Source organism: Dictyostelium purpureum (assembly GCF_000190715.1).
Source record: "Dictyostelium purpureum unplaced genomic scaffold DICPUscaffold_1, whole genome shotgun sequence".
Lineage (NCBI taxonomy): Eukaryota > Evosea > Eumycetozoa > Dictyosteliales > Dictyosteliaceae > Dictyostelium > Dictyostelium purpureum.
The window spans coordinates 50,304-73,316 of NW_003519338.1; the positions used below are offsets into that span (position 1 = coordinate 50,304).

At 24.9% G+C, this 23,013-nt stretch overlaps 7 protein-coding genes across 7 annotated transcripts; 2 read left to right on the forward strand and 5 right to left on the reverse strand.

Annotated features, from left to right (window-relative positions):
• Positions 1-172: 172 nt before the first annotated feature.
• Positions 173-1,900, forward strand: DICPUDRAFT_73858 (uncharacterized protein; the record flags this gene model as incomplete). The annotated part of the gene is made up of 1 exon (XM_003282818.1): positions 173-1,900. The coding sequence occupies one exon, from the start codon at positions 173-175 to the stop codon at positions 1,898-1,900; it is 1,728 nt and encodes a 575-aa protein (XP_003282866.1).
• Positions 1,901-2,048: 148 nt separating this feature from the next.
• DICPUDRAFT_146480 (uncharacterized protein) lies at positions 2,049-3,618 on the forward strand (the record flags this gene model as incomplete). Its single annotated transcript, XM_003282819.1, has 3 exons — positions 2,049-2,077; positions 2,316-2,373; positions 2,458-3,618. 3 exons carry the CDS (start codon positions 2,049-2,051, stop codon positions 3,616-3,618), a joined length of 1,248 nt encoding a protein of 415 aa, XP_003282867.1.
• A 434-nt stretch (positions 3,619-4,052) lies between these two features.
• DICPUDRAFT_146481 (uncharacterized protein) lies at positions 4,053-5,495 on the reverse strand (the record flags this gene model as incomplete). The annotated part of the gene is made up of 1 exon (XM_003282869.1): positions 4,053-5,495. One exon carries the CDS (start codon positions 5,493-5,495, stop codon positions 4,053-4,055), a length of 1,443 nt encoding a protein of 480 aa, XP_003282917.1.
• Positions 5,496-5,967: 472 nt separating this feature from the next.
• On the reverse strand, positions 5,968-10,453 carry DICPUDRAFT_146482 (uncharacterized protein; the record flags this gene model as incomplete). The annotated part of the gene is made up of 5 exons (XM_003282870.1): positions 5,968-6,018; positions 6,118-7,184; positions 7,257-7,487; positions 9,167-9,673; positions 9,745-10,453. The coding sequence occupies 5 exons, from the start codon at positions 10,451-10,453 to the stop codon at positions 5,968-5,970; spliced, it is 2,565 nt and encodes an 854-aa protein (XP_003282918.1).
• Positions 10,454-12,406: 1,953 nt separating this feature from the next.
• DICPUDRAFT_146484 (uncharacterized protein) lies at positions 12,407-13,263 on the reverse strand (the record flags this gene model as incomplete). Its single annotated transcript, XM_003282871.1, has 2 exons — positions 12,407-12,486; positions 12,552-13,263. The coding sequence occupies 2 exons, from the start codon at positions 13,261-13,263 to the stop codon at positions 12,407-12,409; spliced, it is 792 nt and encodes a 263-aa protein (XP_003282919.1).
• Positions 13,264-17,028: 3,765 nt separating this feature from the next.
• DICPUDRAFT_10592 (uncharacterized protein) lies at positions 17,029-17,529 on the reverse strand (the record flags this gene model as incomplete). Its single annotated transcript, XM_003282872.1, has 1 exon — positions 17,029-17,529. A coding segment is annotated over one exon (501 nt), but the record flags the coding sequence as incomplete, so codon positions are not given.
• Positions 17,530-19,049: 1,520 nt separating this feature from the next.
• On the reverse strand, positions 19,050-22,047 carry DICPUDRAFT_73865 (uncharacterized protein; the record flags this gene model as incomplete). Its single annotated transcript, XM_003282873.1, has 2 exons — positions 19,050-21,304; positions 21,375-22,047. The coding sequence occupies 2 exons, from the start codon at positions 22,045-22,047 to the stop codon at positions 19,050-19,052; spliced, it is 2,928 nt and encodes a 975-aa protein (XP_003282921.1).
• Between the last annotated feature and the right edge of the window lie 966 nt (positions 22,048-23,013).

The following is a 23,013-nucleotide window of genomic DNA, read 5'->3' on the forward strand; positions in this document are numbered from 1 at the left end:
TATTTTTTTTATTGTTATATAAATAAATCATAATATAACCAACAATAATAATAGTGAGGGTTGTCCCTTATTTTGTTTTTAATTTTTTTCAATTTTTAAAAAATTTTTTAAACATTTGTAATAATACAATAAAAAATCAATAAACTTAAATAATATAATATAAATAATAAAAATGAATAAAATTATTAATAAAAGTAGAGATATTATTAAAAGAATAAGATATTCAAAAGTATCATTATTAATAGCGATATCATTTGCACTGTTTACAGATATGGTGTGTTATGGTATCATTTTACCAATTATACCATTAGTCATGGAAAAAGAGTATCATAAAAGTCAAGTAACCACAGGGTTTCTATTTAGCATGTTTTCGCTTGGATGTTTAATTGGTACACCTATTTTCGGCATAGCTTCCGATAGAGTTGGTCGTAAAATACCTTTTATTATTGGTATGATAATGCTTGCGTTATCTACAATTTTATTTGCATATGGTCACTTTCTTGTAGTTTTATTTCTAGCTAGATTTGTACAGGGTTTAAGTTCAGCAGCAGCATGGGTTATTGGTTTATCAATGATTGCAGATATATTTCCAAACGATCAATTTGGTACAGCATCAGGTACGGTTATTGGTGGTAATACTATCGGAGCATTAATCGGACCTATTATTGGTGGCATTGCATATGAACATTTTGGCTATGTGGTACCTTTTTATATCTCCGCTTTATTTGCCATAGTAGATCTCTTTATCCGTATATGCCTAGTTAGCGATAAAGCGTTAGAACAATTCAAAAAAAAAAAAGAATTAAAACAAAATTTAATAACATTAGACAACTCTTATATTGTAAGCAATCAAGATATAGAAAACAACAGCGACACAATTAAAGATAGTGGTGGTATTCATAGAAATAATAATAAACAAGATAAATCAAAATATAATAAACTACACGATCAAGAAACTGAAGATACATTCACTCAAGAAATAATACACGATAATAATAATATAAATAATCAAGATATTGATGGAGGTGATGGCGCCAACTTATCAACAACCGCTACAGAAACTAAAGGTATAAAATCATCAATTTCATCATCATCATCATCACTAGATAAAAGTGAAATTATAAATTATAATAATGACGAATATTTTAGCGATACAGAAAAAGAAAAGAATTCAATTGGTGTGATAATATTGGGTAGTGATCAAGACAATACTTTAGAATCGATCAATTTAGAGAAAAAAGAGAACAATATCAACTCATTCAGCCTCAACCAAATGAATGAAGAAAGAGACTTTTATAAAAATGCATTAAAAAGAAAAGATGTTTGGATACTATTGGTTTTAATTATACTGTTTGCGATTGGTCTATCATCTCTAGAGCCATTATTACCTTTAATTATAGAGAATAAATTCAAAAAATCAACATCTTACACAAGTTTATTATTTGGGATGTTTACTCTACCATTCCTTTTTCTTTCACCTATGGCAGGGTGGTTAACAGATAACAATTATATACGAAGAACAAAAATGACATTTATTGGCGCAATCATCTCGTCCATCTGCTTCCCATTCATCAGCAAAACTAATCACTTGGCTGTACTCTTCATAGTTATAATATTAATTGGTTCAGGTTTAGCTCTATTCTTTTCACCAGTTATTCCTATTTTAACATATGTTTTAGATCCAAAGGGTGTTGGTAATAATAATGGTAAAATACTCTCACTATTTTGTGTTTTCTACTCAATCGGTATATGTATTGGGCCCATCTTTTCAACCGTTGTCAAAGTTCATCTATCATTTTTAGCATTTACTTTATCCTATTCGATATTATTAATGATCAGCACTGTTATATTTAATATTTACTTTATCAAAAAACCAACCTCAATTTCAGAATCTTTTTAAAAAAAAAATTAGTTTTATTAAAAATTACTTGATTCTTAGTTTTTAAAAAATATAAAAAAAAAAAAAAATTTTTGTTTTATTTTATTTTTTTATCAACAAGGCAGATTACATTTCCCGCGATTCCAAAAAAAAATTTGTGCATATCATGATGGGATTTGCTTGGGAGGCTGCGAAATGGTTTTTTTTTTTTTTTTCTTAGTTTTTTTTTTTATTTTTTTTTGTGAATTTTTTTTTTTTAAAAATTTCTTTTTTTCTAAAGACAACAAAACAAAAAAAAAAAATGGAATGTTCATAATCAATACTATCAACAAATAGATTAGCAGGTTAATAAATAAGAAATGTTTTTTAATAAAAAAGCATTCCAATTTTTTTTATTGTATATTTTTTTTAATATTTTTTTAATTGTAACAAATAGTCAAATTGTAAATGTAGAAAAGATCGATTGGGATAACAGAAAATTTATATCAAATAATGTAAGGTTTTATTAATACAGTCATAAATAAAAATATAAATAAAAATTTAAATAAATAATAACTTTTTTTTTTATTAAATACAAGGAGTTATATATTAAATCTTTTTCAAATTATGAAGATAAAAATGATGGGTTATCAGGTTTAGAATCATTATTTAACCCAGACCCATTAAGTTCATCACCAAGTTCAGAATCAGACTCAACATCAGATTCTGAATCTAAATCAACAGGTTCAGCATCAGAATCAGCATCAGCATCAGAATCAAAAAATTCAGATTCAGATTCAACAAGCTCGGCAAAAGGCTCATCATCAGATTCAAAATCAAGTTCAACATCAGACTCGACATCAGAAATAACAGGTTCAGTAACAGGTTCAGTAACAGGTTCATCGGATTCAAAAGGCTCAGATTCAAAATCAGGTTCAGGATCTAGCTCAACATCAGGTTCAGGATCTAGTTCAACATCAGATTCAACATCAGGTTCAGGATCAAGTTCAACATCAGATTCATCACCAGATTCAACATCAGGTGCAGCATCAAGTTCAACATCAGGTTCAGAATCAAGTTCTACATCAGGTTCAGCATCAAGTTCTACACCAGGTTCAGAATCAAGTTCAACACCAGGTTCAGAATCGAGTTCAACACCAGGTTCAGAATCGAGTTCAACATCAGGTTCAGAATCAAGCTCAACACCAGATTCAACATCAGAATCAACATCAGATTCAACATCAAGTTCAGAATCTAGTTCAACATCAGGTTCAGGATCAAGCTCGACATCAGGTGCAGCATCAAGCTCAACACCTGACTCAACAAGCTCAGTATCAAGTTCATCATCAGACTCAACATCAGGTTCAGGATCAAGCTCAGCATCTAGTTCTACATCAGGTGCAGCATCTAGTTCTACATCAGGTTCAGCATCTAGTTCAACATCAAGCTCAACTTCAGATTCAAAAGAAACATCAAACTCAACTTCAGATTCAAAAGAAACATCAAGCTCATCATCTAGCAAAGAAAATTCATCCACCTCGCCTTCAAAATCAAAATCAAAAAAGGCTATTATTATTGTTGTAGTTTCAATTGTGTGTGTCCTCATTTTCATAGTTTTCATTTTTTATAGAAAACCAATTTTAAGACAAAAGGTATTAAGACTTATTGGAATTAACAAAAATGTTAAATATAGTGTTGTTGGTATATCTCCAAATACTTTAGATAATAATTTTTCTATTTATAATGACGATGACTTTTGATCAATAAAAAACAAAACTTAATAAATTGTAAAAAAAAACTTTAAAACTATTAATTTTATTTATTTAAAGATAATTTAAAACTTTATTTAAATTTTATTTTTAATCTTTTCAATAAAGAGTCTGGTATTGGGTGTTGATATGATCGATATAGTTCTATTTTGGTGACAGATTGTGGAATATTATTTGAATCTAGAGGATGGTCGAAAAACTAATTTGGTAATTGTCCCCTTTGAATAGGGTAGCCAAATATACAACCGAGTTGGTTATAATACCGATGGAGGAGGGTTACTAAAATATGATGGTAGCTTTGGTATTTTAACGGATGGAGAAATTGAATTTACTTTGAAATAATACTGTTATTATTAAAATGATTGAGTTTTATAATTATTTTTACAATTTATTATTATTATTAGAAATTTATATTATTTTATTTTTTATTTTTTATCTAATTTTTTGTATAGATAGGGTGGTATTAGATGTGGATATGATTTGGGTAGTTTTATTTGAGTAACAGATTGTGGGATATTAATTGTATTTGGATCAAATGGTTGGCTAAAGTAATAACCAAAGTTTAATCTAATTAGAGATTCTGGTGATATACCTACTTGAAGAGGATGATTATATTGACTAGGTAAAGTTAAATCTGCAACTGAATTGGGAATAATACCGACTTGAAGAGGTTGGTTGTAGTTTAATGGCAGTTTTAAAACTTTAACAGATGATGGAATTGAATTAGCACCAAGTTTGTTTGGCCCACGTTCGCCAAAATCCAGCTCTGTAATGGATGATGGTAGGTCATTTTCTAATAAATTTCTTCTATAATTTGATAATAAAATTGATTTTAAAGAATTTGGGAATAAATTTTTACCAAGGTTACAATCATATGATTGAAGTTCTAATTGTTGCAGATTGGGAGGTATTACATGTGGCACTAGGGGATTGTTGTAGTAGAACAGGCATAGTTTAGTCAATGATGGAGGGAGTACATTTGGCTTTAAAACTTTAGTAAAAAGGGTCAGCTTTAAAGTTTCAATAGAGTGAGGAAATGTATCGATGGATATCTCTTTATCAAAAGAGTAGATTTTGAGTGTTTTTAATGACTTTAGAGATGATAGAATGTTTGGTTGTTCAATATGAAAAATGTTTAGCTTTATAATTGATTCTGGAAGTACACCATGTGATATTGAGTGCATAAGCCTTGGAAGAGTAAGTATTTCTAAATGAGGTGGAAGAACATTTGGTTGAAGAGGTTGGTTATATTGGCCCATAAAGAGCACTTTACATGTTACTGGTAGATCACCAGCTTTTAAAGGTTGGTCATAGGAGTGAAGGTATAGCTTTACAATTGATCCGAATGAACCAGGTATAATTATTTTATTGAACTGATATAGACTTAAATCTATTAAAGAGTTTGGAAAAGTTCCTACATTGATTACTTGTTCTGTTCCCATAGTTAAACTGGTAAGAGATGGTGGAAGCATATTTGCATTGATTATTTGGAAATTATGGCATTGTAATTTAATAATGTTTAGTATAGAAAGTGCTTGAATGTTGGTTTGTTGATTTTTTCCAAAATACAAACTAGTCACTGTTGCTGGAATATCACCTGCATTTATTGGTATACAAAATAAACCTTTGAAATGTATTTCTTTTGTACCATAGGGAATAACTAGACCATGTGGTTCTAAAGGCTCATTAACTGAAACAATAATCTTTGTTGCATATCTTCTATATGGATGATTTCTAAGCTGGTTCATTGATTTGTCAATAACTATTTTTTTATTTTCATTATATAATCTGTGATGTCTTTGTATTTCGCTCAATAAATATTTATTTCTCCAAACTGAAAAAAATAGATTATCATTGGTATTATTCATTTAACTATAGTTTATATATTTATTTTTTTATTATGGTCATAGTGTATTATTGTTTTTTAATTGTTAAATTTAATTTTTTATTATTGTTATTAAACCAGAAAAATTTAATGTTAAATTATAAAAAATTTATTTTTAAAATTTTTAATAAATTTTTTTTTTTTTTTAAAAATTTCATTTTTTTTATTGAGAAATCCCAAATTTTCTTTCTTAGTCTTTTTATTGTAAAAGCCCACACATTTGTTATATCAAAATTTAATGCCAAAAAAAGTTATATGGCATTAGCACCAACAACAACAAATTTGTTTTAAAAAAAAAAATTAGAGACTTATTGTGTGAGTAATAAATTTTTTTTTTTTTTAAATAGCACTGGTTGTGTTTTAAAGTAATTTTTAAAAATTGAATGTTTTTATTTAATAATTTTTTTATTTAGTAATTTTTTTAATTTTTTTGATGTTATTCCTATTTTAGTATTTTATTTTTTAAAATTTCTGTAGATGATTTCAGATAAAGTACGATTTTCTGGCTTTTTATTATTTAAATTTATTTTTGAATGTCTATAGTTGTAACTATATCTAATATTTTGGTTGGGGTCCGAAATGGAGTCAGGTTCAAAAGGATAGACCACATCGCACATATAAATATAAGTTATAGAGTCAGGGATAATACCTTTTATAAAACGTTGAGAGAAGCCATGATCAAACACAAGACTAGTTAAATGATTTGGAATTGAACCAGGTATTAATTGATATTTAATATTACGTAAGGACAGTTTTTGTACGGTGAGTGGTATAAAATTAAGTGGTTGATTAAAGCCATCTAGTAATGTTAAATGTGTAACTGTTTCTGGAATTGAATCAGGTGTTAATTGATACTTGATGTTACGTAAGAGCAAGTTTTGTACGGTGGGTGGTATAAAATTAAGTGGTTGATCAAAGCCATCTTGTAAACATAAATGTGTTACTGTTGTTGGAATTGAATCAGGTTTTAATTGATACTTGATGTTATATAAACACAAGTGTTTTGCGGTGGGTGGTATAAAATTAAGTGGTTGATCAAAGCCATCATGTAAAGTTAATACTTTGACTGTTGCTGGAATTGAATAAGGTGTTAATTGATACTTGATGTTAAGTAAATGCAAATCTTTTACGGTGCCAGGTATAAAATCAAGTGGTTGATCAAAGCCATCAAGTAAATATAAATATGAAACGTTTCCTGAAATTGGGTCAGATTTTAATTGATACTTGATGTTATCTAAATACAACCATTGTACGGTGCATGGTATAAAATTAAGTGGTTGATTAAAGCCATCAAGCAAAGATAAATCTAAAACTGTTAATGGAATTGAATCAGGTGTTAATTGATACTTGATGTTATATAAATACAAGTATTGTACGGTGTGTGGTATAAATTTAAGTGGTTGATCAAAGCCATCAAGTAAATATAAATGTGTAACTGTTGATGAAATTGGATAAGGTGTTAATTGATACTTGATGTTATATAAATACAAGTATTCTACGGTGGGTGGTATAAAATCAAGTGGTTGATTAAAGCCTTCAAGTAATAATAATTCTGTAACAGTTGCTGGAATAGTTTCGGGTAAACGTTGGATAGGTCCAATAGCAAGTCTTCTAATATTTAAATCATTAATATCATACCCATCTTCGTAAATTGTGAACTCTTTATTTAAAACTTAATTAAAAGGGATTATTTTAAATATTTTTAGTATAAAACAAAAATAAAAAATTTAATGTTTAAACTTACATTTTTGTGTTTTTAAATGTTTTTTAACTATAGGAATATCATCAACTACATCTATACAGCTGTTTAATAGATCTTTGATTAACTCGAGAATATTTTCTTTAACTATTAATTGGTTATCTTTATATTCTGGTAAGTTATTATTATTTATATTTGATAAATCATTTAAAATCTCAGTAGAACTAATATCATTATTATTATTAATAGCATTATTAATTTTATTATTATCTATTTCTATTTTTTTATTTATTTTTTTTTTTGTTTTTGTATTTTCGTCAAATTTGCAATTTAATAAATATCTGATATTATTTTCTTTGGCTTTGATAATTTTTTCTAGTTGCACAAATAAATCTTGAGATTTTTGATGATTATAATTATTGTTTTTTATAATTTGTTCAAAGTGATTGTTTGATTCATCCAATATTTTTTTATTATTTTCAAAACAGTGGTTTAGTTTTGTTATTGTTTGGTTATTAAACTCTTGTTGTATTTGATTTCTATTATTATCATCCATTCCAATAATACAATCAGTACATGGAATGTTGTTTGTACAAGTTGAGCATTCTTGGTTGGGATGATCTGAACATTTGGTATCATATTGTTGATTATTTGACATTATTTATTTATTTAGTTTTTACGATAGTTATATATTATTAAATTTTTTTATATTAACAATAGTTTTTTTTACATAAATTTACACAGAGACACGATCTTAAAAAAATTTTAAAAAAAAATAAAAATTTTTTTTTAATTGTTGATGTGCATATTTGCCAAAAAAAAAAAAATTAATTTTTTTTTTTTTTAAATTTTTTTTTTTTCACATAAATATGAATTATAATTTTAATAGTAATTTTTAAAATTTTTACAATAACCATACAAACAACCATACTCATTATATATTATAGTAGCTATTCTATCATCAATAATATTAGTTTATTATAAAAAAATATTAATCAATCATTAATTAACTATAAAATTTTAAAAAAATTATCTTTTATTTATTTAAAAAAGATACTTTTGAACGTTGCTAAAATTTTGTTTTTTTTTTTTTAAATTTTTATTTACATTTAAAGGTTATTTTTTTAAAACAAATCCAACAAGATATTTTTTATAATAAAATTAAAAGAATAATTATTTATATTTTAATTTTTTGGATTTGCAATAACATTAAAACTATTTATATAAATTTTCATTTTGTTGACATAGTATTTTCCATATTGTTTTTGCTGGATCTCAAAAAAAAATCATTTTTTCATATCATAAAATTTTTCAAATAAAAAAGATAAAGTTGATGAAAATTTTTATGCCAACTTCAAGAGGGAGTAAAGTACTGGTGATTGAGAGCCTGGGTATTTTTATTTTCAAGAATTTCTTTTCAGCTTCTGGAAAGGGGAGTTTGATGATACAGCCTTTAAACTTGAGTATTGGAAGGGAACATTCACTTTAACAATCACTTCTGAGGCATATCTTCTCTGTGGAGTGGTATTTAAGTTGTTATTTGTGGATCTTCTTTTAATTCAGATTTATAATGTATTTTAGTCATAAATGTAAAATCATCGATATCTACTTGGTTTAATGGTACACCTAATTCGTGATTCAATTATCTTTTGGCAGCGCATCTTACATGATAAGCATTTTCTTCAAGCAGTTCAGTTTCTGGGATCCAAAGGGGTGGGAACAAACAGTGTTTGTCCAATAACCTGGAAATATAATTTTTTCCAATGCTCTTTGTTGAAGTAATAATTTACATTCAATTTGTGTCAATTGAGAAAATATCATATAAAGAGTATGATTTTGTATGTGGATATTGGCAACCAAGTTCTAACATATTGAGCGACAGTATTTAAGATATTTATCTTTTATAGTTTTTATTTAATTTTAAATTTTTATTTTGGCATGTTTATAGTAAAAACTATATTCAATTCTTTGGTTAGAGTTTGAAATGGATTCAGGTTCTAAAGGATAGACCACATCACCTATAAAAATATTAGGTATAGAGTCAGGGATAATACCTTTTGTAAAATGTTGAGAGAAACCATTATCAAGTACAAGATTGGCTAAATGATTTGGAATTGAACCAGGTGTTAATTGATACTTGATGTTTTGTAAATACAACTTTTTTACGGTGGGTGGTATAAAATTCAGTGGTTGATCAAAGCCATCAAGCAAAGATATTTCTGTAACTGTTTTTGGAATTGAATCAAGTGTTAATTGATACTTGATGTTTTGTAAATGCAAGTATTGTACGGTGGGTGGTATAAAATTAAGTGGTTGATTATAGTAATCTAATAATAATAAATCTGTAACTGTTGCTGGAATATTTTTGGGTAAACGTTGGATAGGTCCAATTGCAAGGCAACTAGTTTTTAAATCACGAATATCGCACCCCTCTTCGTAAATCGTAAAATCAAAATATAATGCTTTATTAAAAGGAATTAATTTAAGTATTATCTGTATAAAATAAAATAAAAAATTTAATTTTAAAACTTACTTTCTAGTGTCTTTAAATCTTTTTTAACTAAAGGAATATCAACTACTTCTAAATAGTTGTTTGTTAGATCTATGATTGAGTCGAGATTATTTTCTTGAATAATTAATTGAGTATCTTTATATTCTGGCAAGTTATTATTATTTATTTTTGATAAAAGATTGTTACATTGATGATTGTGTTTTAAAAGTTCAATAAACCCAATATCATTATTTATATTATCTATATTATTATAAATAACATTATTATATTTAATAGCATTATTAATTTTATTATTATAGTTTTCTATTGTTGTTGTTATTATATTATTTACATCTATATTTTCGTCTAATTTAGTTATTAATAATCTTTTGGTATCATTTTCTTTTGCATTGATAATATTTTTTAATTGATTAAATCTATCAGTTGTTTTATCAAAATTGATTGTATGGTTTTCTTTAATTTGTTTAAAGTGATTGTTTGATTCATCCAATATTATTTTATTATTTTCTAAATAGTTGTTTAGTTTTGGTATTGTTTGATTATTATATTCTTGTTGTATTTGATTTCTTAAATTTACATCACTTAGTTTTTCAAAAACATGACCTTTATGATTACCAGTAATACAATCAATACATACAGGAGTGTTATTTGGACAAGTTGAGCATATTGAAATAATATCTTGGTGGGGATGATCTAAGCATTTGGTATCATATTGTTGATTATTTGACATTGTTTTTTAAAAATTAAATTTAGTTTTTACAAAAATTTAAAAAAAAAATTATTTTTTTAAAATATTTTTTCAAAATTTTTTTTTTTTTTATTTAAAATATTTAAATAAATACATTTGGATGATGGAACAAATAAAATACCTTTTAAAAAAATGAAGACATAAAACCAAAAGCAATCTGCATCCCATCAAAAACAATGATAATAATATATTATTATTCAAACATTCAAATTTGATGAGCTGGTAAATCTACGCATTGTTCAATTTTATTATCTTTTCAAATACATCAATTAAAAAATGGAATCACAGATTCAAAGTTTAAAATCAAACATACCAATATTATGAAATTCAAAAAAAGTGTTGGACACTCTTCGACCCATTGCATCAGATACGTTAGAAAAGGTATAGTATTCATAATTATATTTATTTTTATTAATTAAAAAATTAATTTATTTTCTAACATTTCAATTGGTTATATAATAAAATACCAACAAAAGAATACAATAATTCCAATCAAGATAAGGAATCTTTAATTCAAATGAAATCAAAGATAAAAAAGAATAAATTCATATATTTCAAAATCTTATAAAAGAAAGTTTAGATCAAAGAAATGATACTAATATATATTGGAAAGAAAAAAGTATTGTATATCCCACGGGTATAAAATATACTACATACTCTCCCAAAAATCTCATCCCCAAATCACAACACTGTTAGGCGCTGAAATCACTAGCCGCTTTGGACGCAAGCGTCTAGCAGGTACATACTACCGGGGGATACCTTTGCACACAGAAAAAAAGTATTGTATATCTGATGTGTCGGGTAGAAGAGCCCATTGGCTAAAATTATGCAAATTAGAAGTGCATTTGGGTGTAATTAGACTAGTGTACCAGAAGAAGATGATATATAAATCAGAAGTAGCAAATCAAATGAAATGATGGAGACAGAAGCCAATCAGGTTAAGAGTGGTAGTTTTATAAGTAGTTGGTGCGGTAGTTTACATTTCAAATGGTGCGTTAAAGAGATAAAGATTAAAGAATTGTACTAAGGTAATCTAAAGCGTCGATAGTATCCCGATAACAGCAAGAATTAGTACAGATGGTAATCTGGGCTGATGATAAAAAAAGATCCCTAATTCAAGTATAAGAGTTACAAGCTAAATCAAAGGTTACAATAAAGCAAAATTTAATAGTAAAGTGTATTTATTTATTTCTTTTTATTTTATAACGTTTATTTGATTTTTATCGATGGTATTATAATTTTTAAATTTCTGTTTTAAGATTAAGAGTATGGTATTGGATATGGATATTGACAATTAAGTTCTATTGGGTAACAGATTGAACAATAGTATTTAAGATATTAATTTATTACAAGATAACTGAAATTTGTTTTTTTATTTTATTTAATTTTAAATTTTTATTTTTGGATGTTTGTGACTGGTAGACCACATCGTTCATATTAACAAAATCTATTGAGCCAGGATAATTCCTTTTGTAAAACGTTGAGAGAAACCATTAGAAAATTCAAGAAGAGCTAAATGATTTGGAATTGAACCAGGTATTACTTGTTACTCGAAATTATGTAAATACAAAAATTTTACAGGGTGGTATAAAATCAAGTGGTTGATTAAAGCCATCTGGTAATAATAAATGTGTAACTGTTGCTGGAATTGAATCAGGTGTTAATCGATACTTGATATTTTAAATTTTATTTTAAAAAAACATAATAAATGCACTTTTTTTTTTTTTTTTTACAAAAATATTTTATAATTTTATTATTATCCTTTTTTTATCTTTTTTTATTTTAATTATCCATTTTTATCTTTATTTTTTTATAAAATCTTACAGGTGATCCAAAAATGATAAACGATAACGATAATTTTTAATCACTAATAATTATGAGATATTTATATGGACAATAAAGATGAATGGACTTTTTAGTATGAGCGAGATATTTTTATATGGACAATTTTTCAAGTAGCTCAATATGACCAATATCACACCCTTCTTCGTAATTTGTAAATTCTCTTTGATACACTTTATTAATTTAAATGAATTAATTTAGTATAAAATAAAAATAAAAATTAAATGTTAAAACTTACCTTCAATTGTTTTTAAATCTTTTTTATTATCATCAATTACTTCTAAATAGCTGTTTGTTAGATCTTTGATTGAGTCCAGATTTTTTTCTTTAATTATTAATTGAGTATATTTATATTCTGGTAAGTTATTATTATCTATATTTGATAAAATATTTTTACATTGATGATTGTGTTTTAAAAGTTCAATAAATCCATTTTTATTATTATTATTATTAACATTATCATTATTGTTATTATTAAATTTAATAGCATTATTAACTATATTATTATTGTTTTCAATTGTTGATGTTATTAAAGCATTTACTTCTGTATTTTCGTCAAATTTTGTTGTTAATAATCTTTTGACATCATTTTCTTTTGCTTTGATAATATATGTTAATCCCTTAAATATATCAGTTGTTTTATCTAAATTCATTGTGTGGTTATTTTGAATTTGTTTAAGGTAATTGTTTAATTCATCCAATATTTTTTTATTATTTTCTAAAAAGTCGTTTAGTTTTGGTGTTGTTTGATTATTATATTCTTGTTGTATTTGATCTCTTAAATCATCTAAACTTATATCTTTTAATATTTTTATATCATGACCATTATGAATATTGGTAATACAATCAATACAGACAGGGGTGTTGTTTGGACAAGTTGAGCATATTGAAATTATATCTTCATTGGGATGATATAAGCATTTGATATCATATTGTTGATTATCTGACATTATTTATATTTAGAATCTAAATTAAGTTTTTACAATAATTATTTATAATTTGTTAACACAGTTTTATAACAACAATAGATAAATTTTTTATTACACCAAACAAAAAAAATTTTAAAATTTAAAATTAAAAAAAAAATTACAATATTTAATAAAAAAATAAAAAATTAAAAAAAAATTAAAAATTTTTAAATGAATTGGCAATTAATAAAAAGATATGAAACATACAAACTAATTAAAATTTAATTATTATAATTAATTAAATTAATTTTCCATATTATTTTGACTGAGTCTCAAAAAAATCATTATATCTTTAATATTTTTTTTTTCACCAGATAAAATAAATAAAAATTTTCATTTTTTTATTTTTTTTAAAATTTTTGTAATTTTTAAAATCAATTAAATATTTTTTTTTAAAATTTAATTTTTTTTTAACTATTATTATGCACTATAACAAATCAATATTAATTAATAAATAAATGCTTTAATAAATTATGAAATTTTTTATCTTTTCAAATACATCAATTAAAAAATGGATGTACAGATTCAGAGTTTAAAATCAAACTTACCAATATTATGAAATGAAAGAAAACTTTTGGATTTGATTCTTCGACCTACTATATCAGATATGTTAGAAATGGTACAGTATTCATAAATATATTTATTTTTATTATATAAATTAATATAAATAAATACAATACATCCAATCAAGAAGAACCTTTTCTAGTGCTAGGTTGTTAATTACTGACAACCAATCATAAGTGGGCATGGATATAATAGAATAGAATCCCTATAATATTATGAAATGTTATTTCAAAGAGCTAAATTGAAAGAAATTGTTTGCAGGAGCAATCAATTGTAGTTAAGGTATTAACCAAGTCCCGGTAGAAGAGCCTCGCATTGGCTAAAATTATGCAAATAAGAAGTGCATTTAGGTGTAACTAAACTAGTGTACGGAAAAAGACAATATTTAAATCAGAAACAAATCAAATGAAATGATGGAGATAGATGCCAATCAGGCTAAGGATGGTGGTTCTATAAGTAGTTGGTGCGGTAGTTTACATTTCAAATGGTGCGTTAAAGATAAAGATTAAAGAATTGTACTTAGGTAATCTAAAGCGTCGATGGTATCCCGATAATAGCAAGTATTAGTATAATAGATAGAATTAATAAAGATGGTTATCTGGCTTGATGAAAAAAGGTCACATATTCAAGTATAAGTGTTACAAGAGAAATCTAACGTTACAATAAAGAAAATTTTTATAGTACATTGTATTTATCTTTTCTTTTTATTTTATTTTATTTTTATCGATTGTATAATTTTAAACTTCTGTTTAAAGATAAAGAGTATGGTATTGGATGTAGACATTGAAACCAAGCTCTATGTGGGTAACAGATTGAGAAACAGTATTTATAGAATAACGGATTTTTACAAAAATTATTATTTAAAAAAAGATTTGAAATCTTTTTTGAAAAAAAAAAAATAGAAAAAAAAAAATTAAAAGAAGGGTGAAAAAGAAAAAAATTATTGTTTGTGCTGTTATTTATTTAACATCTATTGGTAAATATTATTAAATGGATAAAAATGAATAATTTTATTTAAAAAAAGAGATAATTTTTTTAATGAATATTCGAACAATAATTGGTAAAAACTAAAGATAATGATAATTTTTAATCCCTACCAATTCCTAAATTACGCTTATATAATAAAAAAATTAATTAAACCTAAAATCAATTTAAAAAAAGAATAAAAAATTAAATTTAATTTTTACAAACTAAAAATATTATATAGATATTTTTCTTTTTAATATTATATAGGGAAAAAAATTTAGTTTATTATATTTTTATTTAAATTTTGGATGTTTGTATTTGGGAGAATAATGAATTTTTTGATCGGGGTTCGAAATGGAGTCATGTTCTAAAGGATATACTACATCGCACATAAAAATTGATAATATAGAGTCAAGGATAATACCTTTTCTAAAACGTTGAGAGAAAATCCAATCTCAATTAAATGATTTGGAATTGAACCAGGTGTTAATTGATACTTGATGTTATGTAAAAACAACCATTTTACAGTGGGGGGTATAAAGTTGAGAGGTTGATCAAAGCCATCAAGTAAGGATAAAAACGTAACTGTTGCTGGAATTGAATTAGGTGTTAATTGATACTTGATGTTTTCTAAATACAGTGCCCGAGGAAAATATGTAGACCCCCTGATATTTTTATATATGTGTTATAAATTGATTAGTTTGGATAGTTTTTTAATAAATATTGACACAGCCTAAAAATAATAAATAATGGTAATAAAAAAAAGTGTGGGAAATATGGGTAAAAAATAAAAAATTAAAAAAATAAATTTAAATTTTTATCTCTTTTTTTTTAATTTTTGAAATTTTTTTTATATCATTTTAAATTTTTACAAACTGAAAATAGTGCAAAAATAATTTCTAGAAAATAAACAAAATGAGGTTAAGTGATGAACTTTGATACTCAATATTATCATACAAAATCAGAGACCATTACTCAAATAGAAAAATTGCAAAAAAATTGGGTGTCCACAAAACAAAAGTGGCAAAAACAATTCAAAGATATGAACAAACAGGTTCAATCAATGACCATCAACGTTTTGGAAGAGAAAAAAAGATTCATGAAAGAGGTGAACGTTTATTATGTTTCAAATTTTTGAATGGTATTATTCAACAACTGGCCACACCAGATTAGACTGGTTAGTTAGAAACGTATTGCATAGGAATAACATTGTTTATAAAAATAAATTCATGAAACCTCGATTATACGAAGTTAAAAGAAGAAAAAGATATAGTTTTGGATTTGACATAAAAACTGGAATGTGGACCAACAGGAAAATCATATGTTTATGGATGAAGTTAGGTTTCAATAATTTGATAAATACAATTATATAAGATCTTGGGTCTATGAATCTTATGTTTTACTAGATTCAAATACTTAAACAAGTGTTAGAAAAGGTGGAGATAAAGTAATGTTTTGGGGAAAATTTTGAATTATGTTCCTAAAAATTAAGATCATCTTTCATAGGCATTATATTCTAATCTCTATATTGATATAATAATAAATGATTCACCACCAAATCTGGGTTAATATGCAGATACGTTACAGGTGCCTGGGAAAGTTCACGAAAATTGTCATGAGAATTTCGTGTTTAAAAATCCTCTTAACAATATTTATGTATATAAATAAAAAAAAAAAAATTTTAAAAAAAAATTAAAAAAAAATTTAAAAAAAAAAATAAAAGGGGGAAAACCACACATTACTATATATATTAATTGATTATGATTTTACTGTTTTTTTATTGATTTTTAAACACCTTTTAAATTAAAAATTTTTTTTTTGTTTTTAAAACTTAGAAATTGACTTTAAAAATGGAACTTATTGACCCCGAACTTAGAAACCCCTTTTTTTCAAAAAAATAAACTAAATTTTCTACCCTAATATTAGTATTAATATTAAATTTTTTATTTTTATTTTAAACTTACATTCTAGAGTTTTTAAATCTTTTTTAACTAAAGGAATATCATCAGGAACTTCTAAATAGCTGTTTGTTAGATCTTTTAAAAAACTCCAAGGATCTTTATTTATATCATTTACTTCTAAATAACTGAATGTTAGATCTTTGATTGAGTCGAGATTATTTTGTTTAATTATTAATTGGGTATTTTTATAATCTGGTAAGTTATTATTATTTATATTTGATAAAAGATGATTGTGTTTTAAAAGTTCAATAAATCCATTTTTATTATTATTATTATTATTATTATCATTATTATTATTATTAACATCATTATTATATTTAATAGCATTATTAATTATATTATTATTGTTTTCTATTGTTGTTGATATAATATTATTTACTTCTGTATTTTCGTCAAATTTAGTTGTTAATAATCTTTTGATATCATTTTCTTTTGAATTGATAATTTCTTTTAATTCCTTAAATATTTTAAAAGTTTTATAAAAATTATTATTATTGTTTTCTTTAATTTGTTTAAAGTGATTGTTTGATTCATTCAATATTTTTTTATTATTTTCTAAATAGTGGTTTAGTTTTGGTATTGTTTGATTTTTAAACTCTTGTTGTATTTGATTTCTAACATTATCATCTTCAATGCTTATAAAATTATGGCCATAGTGAATACCAGTAATACAACCAATACATACAGGAGTGTTATTTGGACAAGTTGAGCATATTAAAGCAATATCTTGGTGGGGATGATATAAGCATTTGGTATCATATTGCTGATTATATGACATTTTTTTATTTTAGAATTTAAATATAGTTTTTTACAATAATTATTTATTTATTTATTATTAAATTGTTTTATAACAACAATAAATTTTTATATAAATTTTCACGGGGACACGATCTAAAAAATTATAAAATTTTTTTCACAAAAAAATTTAAAAAAATTTTAAATTTTTTATCAAATTTTTTTTCACAAATTGAGGTTCGGGTTACTTATTTTTATAAAGCGCTATTAACTATAATTAATTCCATTTTGTATTTTTTTATTTTAATTTTTTTTTTTTTTTTGCATAATAATCTTAGAATTTTATAATTTTTAATCTGTTGTATATTGATTGTGGAATTTAGATTTGATTTATTTTAGGTAATTCTATTTTAGTGTGGAATTTTTTATTCTAACTTTCAAGGGAGAGTATAGCGCCTGAGATTGCGAACCTGAGTACTTTTATTTTCTAGAAATTTTTTTCAGCTTATCAGAAGCTGAAGTTTGTATATGCAGTCTTTAAACTTCAGTATTAGAAGGGTTGTTGCGTCTCTAGTATTTGGTTTAATGTATAAGTGTTTTCTTCGGTTGTGATTCTGCCAAATGCACCATCAATGATAGGAACAATCTCAACATGATAACCACTCTCTTCTTTGTATTTATATTGATTCTGGAAGTACGGTTGAAGGTAATGATACTAATATAGCTTTTAAGCTTGTCTAAATTCAATATTACCATCAAATGGTAAACAAACTTCTATAATATAAACGAGGTGTTTAGTATGATCAATTACCACAATGTCTGGTTTATTAGCCATCGATTGAGAGGTTTTGAAGTATGTATCTGAGAAGTTTTTAACATCTGGTATTTCATAATGCTTGATCAATTTTTTACTAATCTCGCTACTTCTGTATCATGACGTTTAATTCTACCATGCTTGTATTATTATAGTTCAAAATAGTCTCAAAGGACACGATTCCTCCATATAAAGTTTTTTTTTTTTTTTTTTTTGTAAAAGTTACAAGAGATATTTTATTTATTTCTTTTTAAAAAAACAATAAGAGGAAGAAATGCTAAATTTATTTTTGTATGTATATTAATTTGATTAATTTTGATTTTGTATATCAAATAAAAAAATTCATTCAACCAAGTTTGTTATCATTAAAAAATTTATTTTTATTAAAAATATATTAAAAAAAAATATTTTTTTATTATAAACACCCAAAAATCATCATTTTTATAAAAAAAAAAAAATTTTAATTTAAATAAAAAAATACTAAATATTATTTAATAAAATTACAATTAAAGTAATATATTAAAGGTATTTTTTATTATAATTTAAAATACACAATTTATATGAAGGATTTTTTTAGGATCGAGTTTTAGGAAAAAAGGATCCGGATTTTCATTAGAATTTAGGATCGATCCTAGTTTAAAACCTCGATCCTGAGCTGTAGTAAAATTTGTCATAAAAAAAAAATAGATATTATTTTTCTTTTTAACATTTTTTTATTTTATTTTATTTTATTTTGGATGTTTGTAGTTGGAACGATATTCAATTTTTTGATCGGGGTTTGAAATGGAGTCAGGTTCCAAAGGATAGACCACATCACCTAAATAAATATAAGTTACAGAGTCAGGGATAATACCTTTTGTAAAGCGTTGAGAGAAACCATCATCAAATATAATAAAAGATAAATGATTTGGAATTGAACCAGGTATTAATTGATACTTGATGTTATGTAAATATAGCCATGGTACGGTGAGTGGTATAAAATCAAGTGGTTGATTAAAGCCATCTTGTAAATATAAGTGTTTAACTGTTGCTGGAATTGAATTAGGTGTTAATTGATATTTGATGTTATGTAAATACAACCTTTGTACGGTGGGTGGTATAAAATCAAGTGGTTGATTAAAGCCATCTTGTAAATATAAATGTGTAACTGTTTTTGGAATTGAATCAGGTTTTAATTGATATTTGATGTTTTTTAAATACAACCATTTTACGGTGGGTGGTATAAAATCAAGTGGTTGATCGAAGTCATCATCTAAACATAAATGTTTAACTGTTGTTGGAATTGAACTAGGTGTTAATTGATATTTGATGTCTTGTAAATACAAGCATTGTACGGTGGGTGGTATAAAATCAAGTGGTTGATTAAAACCATCAAGTAAATATAAGTGTTTAACTGTTGCTGGAATTGAATCAGGTTTTAATTGATATTTGATGTTTCTTATACCCAAACATTCTACGGTGGGTGGTATAAAATTAAGTGGTTGATTAAAGCCATCTTTTAAAATTAATTGTTTAACTGTTGCTGGAATTGAATTAGGTGTTAATTGATATTTGATGTCTTGTAAATACAAAAATTGTACGGTGGGTGGTATAAAATAAAGTGGTTGATTAAAGCCATCAAGTAAAGATAAATATGTAACTGTTGCTGGAATTGAATCAGGTGTTAATTGATATTTGATGTTATGTAAATACAAGTATTGTACGGTGGGTGGTATAAAATTAAGTGGTTGATCAAAGCCATCTTGTAAATATAAGTGTTTAACTGTTGTTGGAATTGAATCAGGTTTTAATTGATAATTGATGTCTTGTAAATACAAGTATTGTAAGGTGGGTGGTATAAAATCAAGTGGTTGATTAAAGCCATCTTGTAAATATAAGTGTTTAACTGTTTCTGGAATTGAATCAGGCTTTAATTGATATTTGATGTTTCTTATATTCAAGCATTCTACTGTGGGTGGTATAAAATCAAGTGGTCGATCAAAGTCATTAAGTAAAGATAAAGTTGTAACTGTTTCTGGAATTGAATCAGGTTTTAATTGATACTTTATGTTTTTTAAATACAAAGTTTGTACGGTGGGTGGTATAAAATCAAGTGGTTGATTAAAGCCATCATGTAAATGTAAGTGTTTAACTGTTTTTGGAATTGAATCAGGTTTTAATTGATATTTGATGTTTCTTATATCCAAACTTTCTACGGTGGGTGGTATAAAATCAAGTGGTTGATTAAAGCCATCAAGTAAAGATAAATATGTAACTGTTGCTGGAATTGAATCAGGTGTTAATTGATACTTGATGTTTTCTAAATACAAGAATTGTGTGGTGGGTGGTATAAAATCGAGTGGTTGATTAAAGCCATCAAGTAAAGTAAACTCTGTAACTGTTTCTGGAATTGAATCAGGTATTAATTGATACTTGATGTTTTTTAAATACAAGTATTGTACTGTGGGTGGTATAAAACTAAGTGGTTGATCAAAGCCATCTTGTAAATATAAATGTGTAACTGTTGCTGGAATTGAGTCAGGTTTTAATTGATACTTGATGTTTTCTAAAAACAAACTTTCTACGGTGGGTGGTATATAATCAAGTGGTTGATCAAATCCACCATGTAAATATAAGCTTTTAACTGTTGCTGGAATTGTGTCATGTATTAATTGATACTTGATGTTTTCAAAAAACAAAAATTCTACGGTGGGTGGTATAAAATCAAGTGATTGATTAAAGCCATCTAGTAAATATAAACATTTAACTGTTGCTGGAATTGAATCAGGTTTTAATTGATACTTTATGTTTTGTAGAGATAAGCATTGTACGGTGGGTGGTATAAAATCAAGTGGTAGATAAAAGCCATCTTGTAATAATAAACTGGTAACTGTTGTCGGAATAGTCTTGGGTAAACATTGGATAGGTCCAATTGCAAGGAATATAATTTCTAAATGACTAATATCATACCCTTCTTCATAAATTGTAAAATTAAAATTAAATACTTTATTACAAGGAATTAATTTAAAATATAATTAGTATAAATGAAAATAAAAATTCATTGTTAAACTTACATTTTATTGTTTTTAAATCAATTACTTCTAAATAACTGTTTGTCAGATCTTTGATTGAATCGAGATTATTTTCTTTAACTATTAATTGATTATCTTTATATTCTGGTAAGTTATTATTATTTATATTTGATAAAAGATTGTTACATTGATGATTGTGTTTTAAAAGTTTAATAAATTCATTAATATAATTATTATTATTAACACCATTATTATATTTAATAGCATTATTAACTATATTATTATTGTTTTCTATTGTTGTTATTATATTATTTACATCTTTATTTTCGTCAAATTTAGTTTTTAATAATCTTTTGATATCATTTTCTTTTGCATTGATAATTTCTTTTAATTCATTAAATATTTTTAAAGCTTTATCAAAATTATTATTATTGTTTTCTTGAATTTGTTTAAAGTGATTGTTTGATTCATCCAATATTTTTTTATTATTTTCTAAATAGTCATTTAGTTTTGGTATTGTTTGATTTTTAAACTCTTGTTGTATTTGATTTCTAATATTATCATCTTCAATGCTTTTAAAATTATGACCGCTGTGTATACCTGTAATACAATCAATACATACAGGAGTGTTATTTAGACAAGTTGAGCATATTGAAATTATATCTTTATTGGGATGATCTAAGCATTTGATATCATATTGTTGATTATTTGGCATTATTTAGTTTTTAAATTTAGTTTTTTTAAAAAATCTATTTATAATTTATTTATTATTAAAATTGTTTTATAACAATAAATTTTTTATATATGAGAGACGATTTAAAATTTTTTTTTGAAAAAAATTAAAAAAAATTAATTAAAAATTTTTTTTTTTTTAAATTTTTTTGGATTAAATATTATAAAAAGAAAAAAAAACAAAAAAAAAATAGAAAAGAGTAAGTAACTATCAAATAATAATCAATACAAGATTCATATTTTTATACAATCATAATTAATAATAAATAAAATGTAGAGGTTAAAAATTATCGTTATCGGTTTTTGGATCACCATGCCAACAATATTTTTTAAAGGGGAGGTAACAATACCTCGATGGTTTTGGATTTTTTTTTTCAAATAAAAAAAATTTTTAAATTCTAAAATTTTTTTTTTTTATTTTTATTAAAATTTTTTTTTTTGATTTATTAAAAATTTTTTTTTTAATTTATTATATAAAAATTTTAATTAATAGATATCATGAGTATTTATGATAAAAATCAAAATACTCTTTCCGAGTATAAAAGAAAACTTAAATGAAGCGTATTATAATAATTAAAAAGAATCTCAAATACTCGAAAAAGAAATCAAAGAAAATGAAAAAAATTATGATAATATCTCAAATTTAATAAAAGAAATGTAATTATGTATCAAATCACCAACAACTTGTTCGCAAACTCAACATCGGTTTCGCCTAGGGCACCCATATTGAAACAGGTTGGTTTAGATGGAATCAAGAAAACTCAAAGAGTCTTAGGAGTAGAGGTTAAATGCTTATTAGCTAAATTGAAGGAAATTGCTTGTGGGAGCAATCAGTTGTAGTTAAGGTATTTACCAATTGTCAGGTAGAAGAGCCACACATTAGCTAAAATTTTACAAATTAGAAGTACATTTGGGTATAATTAGACTAACTTACAGGAATAAAACGATA